General features: G+C 41.0%; 1 protein-coding gene across 5 annotated transcripts in view; it reads left to right on the forward strand.

The window, feature by feature from the left end:
* Positions 1 to 14,223, forward strand: part of spegb (striated muscle enriched protein kinase b) — a 51,937-nt gene that overhangs the window by 7,204 nt on the left and 30,510 nt on the right. For 2 of the 5 annotated variants that reach the window (XM_037790586.1, XM_037790589.1), the window contains exons 2-8: positions 7,697 to 7,780; positions 8,306 to 8,381; positions 8,548 to 10,106; positions 10,280 to 10,423; positions 10,533 to 10,715; positions 11,628 to 11,794; positions 12,035 to 12,123. In XM_037790586.1, the coding sequence (XP_037646514.1) occupies positions 7,697 to 7,780; positions 8,306 to 8,381; positions 8,548 to 10,106; positions 10,280 to 10,423; positions 10,533 to 10,715; positions 11,628 to 11,794; positions 12,035 to 12,123 (2,302 nt within the window). The remainder of the gene's footprint in view (positions 1 to 7,696; positions 7,781 to 8,305; positions 8,382 to 8,547; positions 10,107 to 10,279; positions 10,424 to 10,532; positions 10,716 to 11,627; positions 11,795 to 12,034; positions 12,124 to 14,223) is intronic. The other 3 variants (XM_037790588.1, XM_037790587.1, XM_037790590.1) reach the window with 3 other exon arrangements.

Consider the following 14,223-nt stretch of genomic DNA (forward strand, 5'->3'; position numbering starts at 1 on the left):
CAAAACTTGGATATTAGCACCTTTTGAGTTGACATGGTGAACTTGTTAGCAAACAGTTGCCTATTTGCACATCAAGATGACACAGAGCAACATTAACTTTCCTTTGGAGTTGTTTTTGTGGAGGTTGAAGAGGGTGGTGAGCAAAAACACTGAGGTAAAAGCTGCATAGAGCTGACAAGAACTAACCTACAGAGTTTGGTGATTCTCTGGTTGATTAATAACAACTTCAGTAACTGAGTGATTTTATTTAAAAAGATATATTGCCTGTTTTATGCTTGCTGTGTAATATACCGTTTGGAGAGACCTAATACTGGGAACTAGATGTCACCACCGAGCATGACCATGGCCCCTTTCCAGTGTGTTTGGATAGTTTCCTCACCATGCTGTTTCCTCCTGGACCACTAATGGGAGTGAACAGGTGGAGCTGCAGTTGCACTGTGGAAATCCCCTACATCGCTATGTTGCTTAATAAGTAGATATAATAGTAGATCAACAAATGGACGTTGATTAATGGACAAGAAATCCTGAAGGGTAATTATGGAGTTTATTAGAGCTTTTAAAAGACTTGGTGTTACAGACTGTTTTGTCATAATCACAGTAACTCTAACCAGAATTTAAATATGAGGGATCCCATGCTCATATTCAGTAGAATATAAGAGGAGTAACAGTTCGTGAAAAACAGAGAGGGACCTGGCAATGAGTAAACATGGTTGAAATACTGTCCCAATATTAAGCCTCTCTGAGATCAGTTGCCATTCCTGCACAGTGTGGATTGAAAAGTAGCTCATCTCATACCACACCACATTAGGACTGATAAATATTCACTTATTTTGTGGAATTGTCAAACCTGTGCAGTCACAGTATAATCAGTGCTGACAAAACTACATTGAAAACAACTTTACAATTTATTCATTACCTCACATTTAAAGGTGAACAACAGCAAAACATCCTTGCAGCACAGACTCCCTTCATCACATTTTTTTTAAATGATTTAAATGTGGTATTTTATTTTCAGCAGAGCCCAAGGGATATATTTGACCTTCTAATGCTCATAAGTACCAATAACCAGATTCTGGATGTACAGTGAATGCAGAACAGTAGCAGTAATATACAGTAAAGTAAACCAAAGAATATTAACTGTCCGTGAATCGAAATGAAGAAACCAACTGTGATTAGTTTTACTGGAGTCCATTGGCAGAAAATTACGATTCTTAAATTAGCTCTTTTAAAGGGACTGTTTGTAAGAATCAGAAATGCTTCTTAACAGCGATACCTGTGGCCGTTAAGTCAACGAAAGTCAGCATCCTGTTGCTCGCGCTTGCTCGCTCTACATGAACGAGCGTCGCTCAAAACAGTGAGGCGACACACGTCAGCTAAAAGCACAATATCACTCTATATTTCAGCTGCTTGGCAGTAATGTTAGCTGACCAGACGAAGGTCTCTCCATGAATCGATGCTGATCCTAGTGTTGGCTTTTCCTGCTCTTCTGCATTAACTCTGTGACACCAGCAATGTTGGAGATAACATGTTGTGAAATATGACTTTAATATAACACATTACTCACACACACACTATTCAGACAAGCTAATATGTATACAGTTCTAGTGAGAACAAAGGCTATTATTCCAGCACATAGCCGGTGCCAAACATGCTGCAGCTAAAACTAAAACATTGCGTTATTTCTGTCGCAAGACTGAGGATCATGTCAGATTTCTCCTTTGTTAAATTAATGTTGAATTCATATATGGAAAAAAAAAACACAACCAGAAAAGGTCCACATAAAGTGGGGCTGCCAAGGAAACAAAAAGGCACTCTCCATGGCCTGATATTACATAATCAACAAACCATGTAATTAAGCCTGTAGTGTCTTTGCAATTATGCGAGTGACTTTGTGGCTGTAACCGTGAGATATTGAGTAGGAGTTACTGTTGATGTACCTTTAAGTATAACGCTATAAAGTTGGTGCCTTTTTTAGCCTAGGTTTATTTAAATATGTGAATTTACTTCGGTATGAAGGCAAACTCAGCCTGCTCACTGTGTTATTTTGTCCTGAGCACAGCGTGCTGCTATGTGAATTGAAATGTCATTTCTAAGCATAGCTATTTCTGTGTACTGAGTTAGACTCGGTGGTGAAATGAGATGTGTGTAATGCCTTTTCCTTTCCCTCAGGGAGTCGTTCAAAATGTAGCATGTAATAACATTACAGAATGTTCAAGAATTATTCCACCAAATGTTTGAAACATTTGCAGCAGCTGAAATTGTCATGTACAATAATACAATAGCTATATCATTTATGCGTAGCAGTGAGTACAGTAAATAGGATTGCTTTGTGTAGTCAGTCTAAGCAGCCAGGCAGTAACACATTTGCTAACAGAGAGAGCTAACAGTGTTCCAGCAATGCAGAGGAGTGAGGAGGTCCCTTTAGCTGTTGCAGTGATTCTCCCCTTCTCTGCCGACAACACAACATCGGCTCGTTACACCAGTTGAAGAATAAGACACAGACACATGGGGAGGAAGGAAAAAATGAAAAATGTCAACCGCTGCTGTAGAACACTGATCTCAAGAGGGCTGGATCACTCCCACTGGTTTTTCTGCCTATCGGTGTGCACTGCCTGTGGGGTGGAACACAGCGGGGGAAGATGCTTAAACTGTCGCTGGCTATTGTGTGGACAGGGGGGCTCCCTCAGAGTGGATGATATGCATTCAACAGACATTTCCACCTGCGGATGGAGATCTATGCTCTATGCTTTTCAGAAACGGATTCTCTCACAAGAAGTGCTGACACTCTGAGGTTGCAACTTGTTATATAATGGACCAAAGTGCCTTCTTTCCTTTTTTCTTTGCATTTGATTGAGCAGCTTTTTCCTGCATGTTAGCAGACTTACAGTCTATAACAAGTTGAATCTTTTACATCCAAGTCTGATATTAATAGCTGATGTCTTCATAGAAAATGTCCTGATCTAGGCGTGTAGTAATGGCTCGGAACCCCCAGTGTATCTCGGGGAATACCCTGCTGCCAAATGTAAGCCAAGACAAAAAATACCTGTCGAGGACATACCAACAGTGGCCATGAAAAAAATCCAGACCAAAGAAAAAATCAGGCAAGTGCTATTTCATGTTATCTTTGTCAATCATTAGTCTATTTATTATATACTCATTGAACCATTTACTGTATGTAGAACATACAAGATTATAGTATATTCCATGTGAAATGGTGACAGAAATGTTTTATTAACATTACTGCCCAACAACTGGCCACACAATGTTTTCTCATGATGCAATGGCAATGATTAAAGGAGATGAAACTACTCTGTACATCCTTAATCGATAGGGAAACAAGATAAGACCAATGTTGTTGTGGAACCTCGGCCAATAGAAACTAGCATTAGAAATCACCGAGCTCAAGACACCGCCATAGCTTTGAACTAACTTCAAAGAATTGCAAGTTTTGCTAAAATGCTGATATACTATGATGTTTCTCAGACTAATGTTGCTCATGTAAGAGGGACATTTCTTATTTTCTTAGTTTCTTATCACCTTTACGGGCTTCTTTATTGTTAGATATACATATTGTGAAGCTACTAACAATATCCTAAACTGGAAACACTTTCTAACCGAAACCTGACAGTGCAAGTCTTACATTAGCATAATTGAAAAAAGAAACAAGAAGATGATTGGATTGAAAGACAAAAAAACTACTTTCCTTTCCCCTCTTAAAATTGCACAACAACAAAGATGGCAAAACTAAGACATTGAGGTGGTACTCAGCACAGTATGAATCTTATTTTGGAGGATGTAACTTGAGCTCCGTGGTTTTCTGCAGGGTTGCAGTGACAGGTTTATGAACCACACTATCCTGGGATTATTGGGGGATATACAGCAATACCCCATGCAGTCACTCACTGCCATCATACCCCTGTCAAGCCACTAACTAATGAAGCTGTGAGATGTCTAATCGCCTCCTCTTCCATAACTTGCTTACTACTCAAGATGTGCTTTAAGGCAGAGTTGAAAAAATCCAAACCTTTCCTTTAAAGTAATTTAAAGTTGTTTCTCTATCATTTAATGAAACCTCTCTAATTACAAATGCAATGGCATCCACCTTTTTTTTCAACTAAAATTCCTCCAAAGAAGTTCATCAATCAAAATTTGTGCACTGTTCCTTGAACAATACTTATACCAGAATCTCAGAGGAAGAAGCTTGGGTTTGTCTGAAATGTTGTCAGTCAATCGAATTTCTGCAGCCTTTAAAGGTGCCCTGTGCGTGATATTCAATGTCTCACGAAAACATTGTGTGTATCTCTGATGCCTACCATATTGAATCAAGCCCCCAGGAATAGTGACAGGGTTTGAAGCCAATTTTTTTAGTGGCCAAACCGTGAATTTACAACTTCCGTGTACGCCACATGATGCCATTGGGCCCCGAAAATACTTTTTCCCATAGACTTACATTGGGAAAGACACGTCAGTAAATCAGCCGATTTTTTTTTTCAGGTAAATCAACTTCCCAGTGCGAACGCTTGAATAGACCTTATTTAAAGGTGTTAAACTCAATATTTAGAGCATTAAAATAGCAACAAACAACTATTTGCTATGTAAAGATATAGAAGAATAATGTCTACCTGAGCAGAGAATGAAGTCACTCTCCCTCTGTGTGTGTTCTAATCCGAGCTTCTCTGTGTTTGTTGACATAGCCATACCTTTTATTGCATGTTAGTGCACGTGAGCGTGCTCCACTGGCTAGCTCTCATACGGTGGTTACAGGTGATGTTCCCCCTCAGGTTAACACTGTTAGCTCTTTCAGCACTGTTGCCGTTGTTTGCACTGTAATATGCTTTGAATTACGTATAGACGACTTTTAAATCATTATGTCTTAAAATTTGTAAAATTCACTAATAGCTGAATCCTGACTTATTTACCTTGGCATAATGAAGTGCCGTTCATAGGCGCGAGCCTGGCAGTTGGGAGGCGGGGTTAAAGGAAACGCTAGTGTACTTGCTCTATGGGCCCCATGGATGCGGAAGATCCGGCTAATTTATACCCAGCAGTCTAATTGTTTTGGCTTCATGTGCCAACTTTCACAGGAATGACCACACCTCCAGCACTGTATTCCGTCCTCTTTATACATCCATATGTTGAATGCATTTTCTTCCTTTATCATTTGCAAAGCCACATTTTTTCTATTTTGAAACCACCATTATTTACATCCATGTTTGCTAGCTTGGAGTCTTCTTCTTCCTTGCAGTTTCTGGCGCATTGCTGTTTTTATTTGTGTTGTAATTCAAGCTTCTCTGTGCTTTGTTTACATAGCCAGGCTGGCCGTGCATGCATTTTAGTGCATGTGAGTCTCTCTGTTGTACCCCACTGGCTAGCTAATGGCCACCGCTCTGTGCTGCTCTCATACAGCAGTTACCACTGATAACGGGGTCGTCACGGAAGCGTAGCCATGGATCCCCAAAGTCTGAGGACTCATCCTCTGGGGAACATGAACGTCCGTACCATAGACTGCATAAATTATAGATGTAGTCTCCATGACGTCACCCATAGGTCACCCAAGAGCCGTTGTGATGCTCAAAGTGGGTAGCTCCGTCCGTCGCCATCTTGGTAGTGACAAGCTATTTCTGCTGTAATGTTGGGCATTTTATCATGGGGGTCTATGGGGATTGACTCCCTTTGGAGCCATCCTCAAGTGGCCATTTGAGGAACTGCAGTTTTTGGTACTTCCATGTTGGCTTAATTTTTCAGCCCCAGAGGTTGCCGCTTGGTCTGTACAAACTTTTGTTTGAACAATGTATCTGTTTTCTTATTTAATCAAGGCAGAGTAAAGACAGACAGAAGCTCATGGATAACAGAGCACTTAACATATTTGGTTTATGCAAATCATTTGTATTATCAACCTGACACATGGCTAGCTACAATAACAGCAGTTTAATCAATAGACATTTTATTACCAAGGCCGAAGGCTGAAGGCCTACGAAGGAGGTTATGTTTTCACCGGCATTGGTTTGTTGGTTTGTTTGTTTGTCCGTTTGCAGGATTACTCCAAAAGTCTGTAATGGATTTGAATGAAATTTTTTGGAGGTGTGGGTTTGTGGCTCAATGAACAATCCATTAGATTATGGTGGTGATCCAGGTCATAATCTGGATTCAGGAATGTTTTTAAGGATTCCGATCAGCCAGAACATTAAGACCTATGGGTATAACACATGCATAGTGTAACTGATGACGCGTTGATGACGCATGACCCAGCCTCTTTCCTTCAGAGAGAGACAGAGAGAGAGCGGCGGGTGGGGCAATCGTACTCGTGCAGCTTGGCGGAGGTCTGCGCTCTCCCAGGGCCATTCTAGTTACTGTGTCATTTTTTGGTTTGCTTCAATATTTGAGATTGGAACAAAATCTGTGATGCTTATGAGTGCTTTGTGGAAACAGCGGAACATTATGCAAAAATCACACATACTATGTGTAAAACAGACTCTGGTGGCATTTAGGTCATGCTCATGTCAAATATCTGCATTTGTTACTGCTTTATTAGAACATTAGGTGCTATTCTGGGAACAGATTTGAACTGAAAATGTTCAAGTGAGTTTTATTTTTAATCTTCAGTGTCTCCTTGTGGTTTAGAATATTGCTTGAATGTGCCACTTGTTATGTAGATCTAATACCGAACATGTAAAACACTGAATTCATACGAACATTCCCAGTATTTCTCTACTGTGTTCAATATGGCCAACATAATCCTATTGTGTTCTCTTACTGTAAGAGAACAACAGATAGCCTCTGTTTTTTATAATTCCTCCTACTGTGAAGCAAACACCTCATGCGAGCTGCTGGGATGCCAATGACTCAATAGTGCTTTCTATTTTGAGTTCTACCGATGACTGAATTTTCACTCAGTCTGAGGAAAATAGTCATATCTTTCACATGGTACAGCTGGAACACATTTTTAGGTTTAAAAGGGATAAAATGGATAAAATGAAAAGAGCAATTTTCTCCTGAAAATGCTGAAACACCTCTACTTATTTTGCTCCTACGTATTAATATTAACTTGCAGATGCTGATGGGAAAATTATGAATGATAAAGACTCTATTCAGCAACTATTCAGCTGCAGCAAATTGAGTACATTTAGCTTAGCTGTGCTAATGAGACCCCGAGGGTAGTGTCATAATGAAATAGAGATGAGGTCCAATGCACCGGAAAACTAAACTTGTAGTTGAAGGTTAATTAAATCTTGGATATGCTCATTTTGAAATACATATTGTGATATATTACTAGCGTACCTGTTTTTTCTCCACAGTTGTGACTCTGGTCTAAAAATATTGCAATTGAAATGTCACCTTCAACATGAATTTGCACAGGTATTTTTCAATTGCCTTTCACCAAACACCATTAAAGAGTGAAGTGAATAGGATAATGTAGTCTATCGGTTCCTATAGTAACAGTGTGCTCTCTCTTCTTCTTCTGCTGCCACTATGGCAACATGGTTTTCCTCTAGTGCCAAAAGATCAAAATTGTATATTTCATTTTGTAAATAGTTTTATACTATGAGTGATTCTCTTTGCAGTTTTATTCCAAGTACAAATTCGCCTTGCACTATTTTTCTCAACCAATAGCATTCTTAAAACATCGCTCCAGTTAAAATCAAATTCAGTGAGAAATGATTCTCCATTTTTTTTAATTTGATTTAATTTTTTTCAGATTCCGAAACAACAGACGATGAAGGTGACCAATTTGAGACCAAAGAAGATAGTGGGGATGTTGAGGACCAGGCTGTGCATAAAGGTATCCACCGTGTTTCCAGCTTGCAATTATTCTTTTAGACAAATATGGAATTTTTACTGATTTCCATCAATGCTACAATATTACAACATTTATAGGTATTAATGAGAATTCTGAAATGTTTCAAAGGAAGCTGGCCACTTACTGGCAGTGAAATGAGCTGAAAACACAAAACATGTTATCACTTCATAAAGTTATTATGATGAAGGTATTAGCAGCAGTAGTATTTTTGTCTACTTGATGAATGTAAGTCCAACATTTGCTCTCCTTTTAGCCCTGTTTTGGAAATACTGGCTCTTTAGCTGCTAATTGCTCCACTGTGTCCACCATCTAGTCGCTAAGTTTGTCTGTCTCCGTTTGGTGCTGGGTAGGTATTGTATATTCGGTAAAACAGCTCTTTCTGTGAAAACAGCTGCCTGCTTTGGCTGAAAAACAAAACAATGTCCAGCTTTACATTTGCCTTGTTTCATAATCAATGCAATAACCTGATTGTTTACCTGTACAATATGTCATATCTCCTCTTTACATGAGATGCAGTGATGGACAAATGTGCAGAAGATGACAGTAGAACGCATGGATATGAGGATCACCCTAACACAACCAGGCAAGAAAGAAACATGCAAATAACTCTAGCTGTTTAAAAAAAGTCCTCAGTGTGCTGACTGTATTATTGGACTCAAATTCCATTCTAAAATACAATACTCAGCAGATTGTGAATTAGTAACAACCTACCGATGCCAACAGATTTTGCTTCAAATCCTCTATTTCAGGAGCCAGTCAGAGAATCTTTCAAGAGAATCTCCCCCACAAGCCCTCCCACCCCCATCCCCAAGACTCATCAAACGTCCCTCCACCTCTCCAATGCCAAGTCGCTCTGGTTCAACAACTCCTCTCAGCTTTCGGAAGAAAATTGTTGTGCCAACTGACTACCAAGACACAGTGCCAGGGGAGTTTGAAGAAAAGGTTAAGCAGCCAAAAGCCGTGTCCCAAAGCAACAGCCAGGACTCCCGACCTCAGACTCCACTGAGCGAGTACTCCCGGAAAGAATTTACTCTCAGACCATCCCCAAAGCTTACTAGGCCAAGCTCAAAGGTTTTTGAGAAGGTCCGTGGCTTAGAGGAGCGGAGACGAAGCCTTGATATTCCAGAAGGTTCCATCACGGGAGGATCCTGGGCAGGGTTCAATCGTGCGGGATCTGTAGATTCAGATGATGGAGGAAGCCGGTTGGGCATCTCTAGAGAAAGTTCAAGGGAAGATCTAAGGGAGGCTTTGACAGAGGATGCTGCTGAGCGAAGATCTATGTTTAGACAGAGAGCCGCTTCGCTGGAGGATAAACCTCGCTACTCCCAAAAAGTTCAAGACATTGAGAACAAGTTCACGGAGGAGCTCCAGCGCATTAAGAAGCTTGTTGGTAAACCTCATCTGAAGAAATCGTTTTCAACTGAACAGCTCACTCTAAGGAGCAAGCAGCGTCAGCCTTTCAGGAAAATTGAACCTATTCCTCCACAAGTCCTTCAAAAGCTCCAAGAAAGGGAACGTGCCCAGTGGGCAAAGGAACAGAGGGAAAAGGAACATAGTCAGCAACCAATGCAGCAACAACAGCAAACACAGCAAGAACAGCATAAATCCCAGCCCCAGAAGACAGCAAGCACTGGTTCAACCACTGTAACAGTAATCAGTAGATTTGGAGAAGTCACAGGCACCCCAGAATCCATGCAGTTATCTGACTTACCAGGACAACGATCAGTGAGAGAATTAAGCCGAGTTAGTCCAGTAACGGAAATCATTCAGAGATCGTCATCACCAGCATTATATAACCAACAAAGGGAAGACTCGCAGAGCAGAAATGTCGCTGAGATGACATTACGCAAGGTTGAACGGAGGCCACCAAGTCCGCTCGTACAGAGGGTATCTCGAATGCAAGAATCCCCGCACATCCAAGAATCCCTTGTGCAAACATCACAAAAGGATGAGACTTCGGGGAGAAAGACGCCAATAGAGGTAGCATTAAGAAAAATTGAAAACAGACCTGAAAGTCCACTGGTACAAAAAAGGGCTGTCATTGTGATAGATCTTCCCCCTCAACCTCCTTCAAAACCCCCAAGGATGTCACCCGTCACTCCAACTGAGGAGAGAATGGAGGTGGATCTACCTAAACCAGCCTTAAAGATAAGAATCCCCGCAATTATTGTCGAAGATGAAAAGATGGAAGAGGATGTTCATAAGAAGACAAGTGAGCCTCAGCAGATTACTGCTAGTGCCAAAGAGGGACGACAGCTGAAGACCAAAGGAAAGAACCGCCGCCCTCGACCCATGTCTCCAGAGTTAGGTTAGATTTGTTGTGCTTCTTTCATTTAGCTTCCTGTAGTAGTGTGACATTCCAGTCTGCTTGCTTTTCATGTTAAATTAACCAATTACTCATTCCTTACTAGAAGGGATTTTCCTCTAATTTGATCACAGTGAAAAAATTACTTCAGGCTTGTCTTTTGTTAAACTGTGCAGATTCTTCAGATGATTCTTATGTTTCTGCTGGAGAAGACCCGATGGAGGCCCCTGTATTTGAGTTTCCCCTGCAGGACACTGTAGCATCTGCTGGTGCAGATGTGCTACTAAAATGCATCATCGCCGGCACCCCCATTCCTGAAGGTAACATGTTGTACTTTGTGTTTTAACGACAGAAACCTCACAGGTCATTTTGAATTGTGTATTTAAGCAACCAATACACAAACAGCTTTATTTGTCTTCTCTGTCACAGTTACCTGGATGAAAGAAAATACGAAAATCACCAGCATTGCAAATTATGCAGTCAAAGTGGAGGGTGAACGACATACACTGCTCATCAAATCAGCTAGAATAAGTGATGGTGGAAAATACTGTGTAACTGCTGTTAATCAGATGGGCAGCGCGTCCAGCAGTGCCACCCTTATAGTCAAAGCAGGTACGTTTGATGTTGGGGATATCAAAAAGCATATAGTGCTGTTTTTGTGGTGGCTTACTCTCAGTTTTGACTCTTCAAAACTTGAAACCTAAACTTAAATTATTTGGTTAGTGTAATTATGCAAAGGAAATGTTAAAAAAAATTCTCTAATGACTCAGTTGCTTATTTTGAATTAGAGCAGTTCAACCAGATAGAAGATTATGGACATTAACATGAAAAGCATCATACTGCTATGACCACCATGTTGTTAATTGTTTTATTACCATCAACACTGAAAACTACAGCATGTCTGCCCATTTAACTGGATGAAGTCGGTTATTATATTATATATATTTATTATATCATAATCTTAGAATTGTTATTATAGTCAAAGATTGAATATAACACATATTTTTATTCCCATAGAATTATTTAAAAATACCCTACATATTCAAAAATAGGCCAATGTATGTAACAATAGTTTTGATTTTGAAAATCTCTTATTCTCCATCATTAAAAAAAAACATCTTGGTAGTCTCTTCCCAACAGGGCATTGTGTTTCAGCTGATTTCTCTCCTGCTCCCTTTTCATTATCTCACTGAGCAAAATGTCTGTGCCATATATTCCAGCTGAACAACCTCACTTATAGTTACCATAGCAACTCAGAGGCGAAACTGAACCTATAAATTGCCCACTGAGGCTCACTGGCTCCACCCACTGTGAATCCACTATTGTTTGGATATCACATTTGACATCTCAGACTCTAATTATATTTTAACTCCTTGAACTCCTGTGTTCTCATTGAGCTGTGTTCTCAGTCACAAAAAATACAGATTACAGAGGCAAAATGAAAGGTACATGTAGGAATTGTTTGCCAGCAGGATTGTCTGAAACTACAACATGAAACATAATATAACCGTGTTGCTTTTACAGAGTCTGTTCAGGAGCCAAAGGGAAACCTGGGCGTGCCTCGGGATATCAGCAGCCCTATTACATCTGACGAGGAGTATCTCAGTCCCCTGGAGGAAAGCATGGATTTTGGAGGGCCAGAGCTCAAGCGAACTATTGACACACGATTCAGGAAACCCCCTGCATTCCTGGTGAGACTGCACAGAGTCGTTTATATGTTTAACATTGACACTTACTCAACTGCATTTTTGACTGGTTGGTTGCAAAATATTGCATGAAAATGGTTTATGTACAGGATGTCCTTTCATCCTATCAATTTTTCCTGTATGAACGTGTTTTCCACTGTGTGTTCATCCCATCAACATCTGTCAAATAAAACATACAGGTAAAATGCATCTCTCAGCTTCTAACTTGCATTACATTTCAAACAGGTAACAATGAGTGATCAAGCTGTCATTGAAGGACAGGAAGTCACCGTGTCTGTCCGAATAAGTGGACAACCCAAACCCATGCTCTATTGGTAGGTCCCTGCACTTCATCAAACTACTTAAACTCATCGCTTGCGTGGGAAATGGAAAATACTTTCTCCGTATCACAAACCATGAGCGAGCTTGCTTGACTGCATACTTTGTTCTAGAGCATGCTGCTTTATTGCATCTGTTAAAGGAAGTGGAAGATTCCTGTTTATTGTCTAACAATCTCCAGGTTGACAGAAAGTGTCTTAATAGGGAAAAGGGAAGAATAAAGCTAAGTTCACACTACACGACTTTCAAAGTCGTCAGATAGCACAACTGTTCACACTACATGACTTGCTGTCTTGTAATCGGGAGTCTTTAAGTCGTTGTGGTTTTCACGCTACCTCACTGACCGGTGACAGGGGGTCACACACTACAAGATCTTTCACCAGGAGGAATCCCTGATGAGGTCTCCATACTACGTTTTGTCACGAAAACACAGGCGAGAAATTCACGGTAAATGACGTGATACCATACGCTACACACATTGTTGATGTTGTTGTTGGCACATGTGGTCACTAAAAAGCCTGTTTCCATCGGTTTCCATACTCTTTTTTACTATTTATTCTCGGTGCAACAACAACTTTGCTCTGTGTTGCAAGTGCATCACATCCAGTAAGTTCCTCTTGTTACAGGCGACCCCTCCTCCCCCAGGTTTCCCATCAACCCGTGTCTTGCTCTCTCATTGGCTGTAGCTCGTGGCCGGAGTCCCCGACAGGTCCACATATTTCAGCATGCTAGATATCTGGAATGTTTCTGAGAGGCATCGACGAGCCCCTCGGTTCACGTCTTTGAACAGTTCACACATGACGCCCGAGCGCAGATGTGCGAGTGGTGAGCCAATGCTAATTTGCCTCTGATCTGGGGCTTTTGTCAGGGAGCTCCAAAAACTGTCAGAGAGCTGAAAATCAGGGCTAAAATCATGTAGTGTGAACTAGGCATTACATGCTTCCCTCATTTACCAAGGCGATGCTCAGTGTACAGAAACACAAACGTCTGGCTGAAATAACGAGCTCTTAGACAGCAATCTGGAATTCACATGCAATGCTGAGGCCACCAAAAAAAAAAGCCAGATCTGATTGCACTTCCTTTCAAGGGTCAGGTCCTGTTTGTAGAACACTTCCTTATATGTTCTAGGAGCCAGTGGTTCTTTATTGCTATTGTTAGCTAGGACAGCAGCTTCACAGTATAAGGCTGGTAATACTCTATATTTCTATTATTGTCAACTAATCCCATGAGAAGACCAAAGCCTGATATCTCTTATTCCTCTGTGCCATAAAGCTCCTACCTTGCACGGCAGCTGGATTCTAGCGATATCAAACGATCAAGCGAGAATCACAGGATCATGAGATCCCAGGAAAATCCCTGGTCGGGTCTAGAAGGTAACACCCAAATTTGTGAAACGCTCACGAGGTGGTTAAGGTTAGGCATTGACCTCGAATGGTTAATGTCAGGGTAGGTCATCAGACAGTGAGTCTCGCAAGAGTTTTTCGAATTTTTGCAATTTACGGGTTACCATCTAGACACAACCAAAATCCATCTTGTCAGGCTTCAAGTAACGCATTTGTGTCCAAACCACCAGTGGTTCAGACCATCCTGTGAGGAGCTACGGGCTTAGTTTAGGTGTGTGTGAGGCGACTGTTCGTTCTAAACAACAACGGCGGCTCCGGAAGAGGTTAGCGTGGATGCTGCAATAGCATCAGTTCTATCTGAACTGGAGAGTACTTCTTCATTGACAGAAGAGCAAAGAACGACACTGAAGGCTTTTCTAGATGGAAAACATGTTTTCGCTCATCTTCGGACTGGCTACGGCAAGAGTTTGATTGACAGATGGTTCCTCCAATCACCTGCCAAGTATTTTGTTGAACGTGCCTGCCCTTTTCCAAACAGTTTCCAATGACAGCCTCTCAGATGGTTCTGTGTAACAAACCATCTGGCGGGTCAGGGTAATAAAGCTCTGTAATTGTCGAGGAATGACTCAAAACACATCAATGAGCCACACAGTTGTGGGTGACATGTTTCTTCATTACCACGAGCATGGGCACTGAAGTTGATTTTACACCATCCTGCTGTAAATACTCACTAGTGAACCATCTTTTGGTGTT

Source organism: Sebastes umbrosus, chromosome 13 (assembly GCF_015220745.1).
Source record: "Sebastes umbrosus isolate fSebUmb1 chromosome 13, fSebUmb1.pri, whole genome shotgun sequence".
Lineage (NCBI taxonomy): Eukaryota > Metazoa > Chordata > Actinopteri > Perciformes > Sebastidae > Sebastes > Sebastes umbrosus.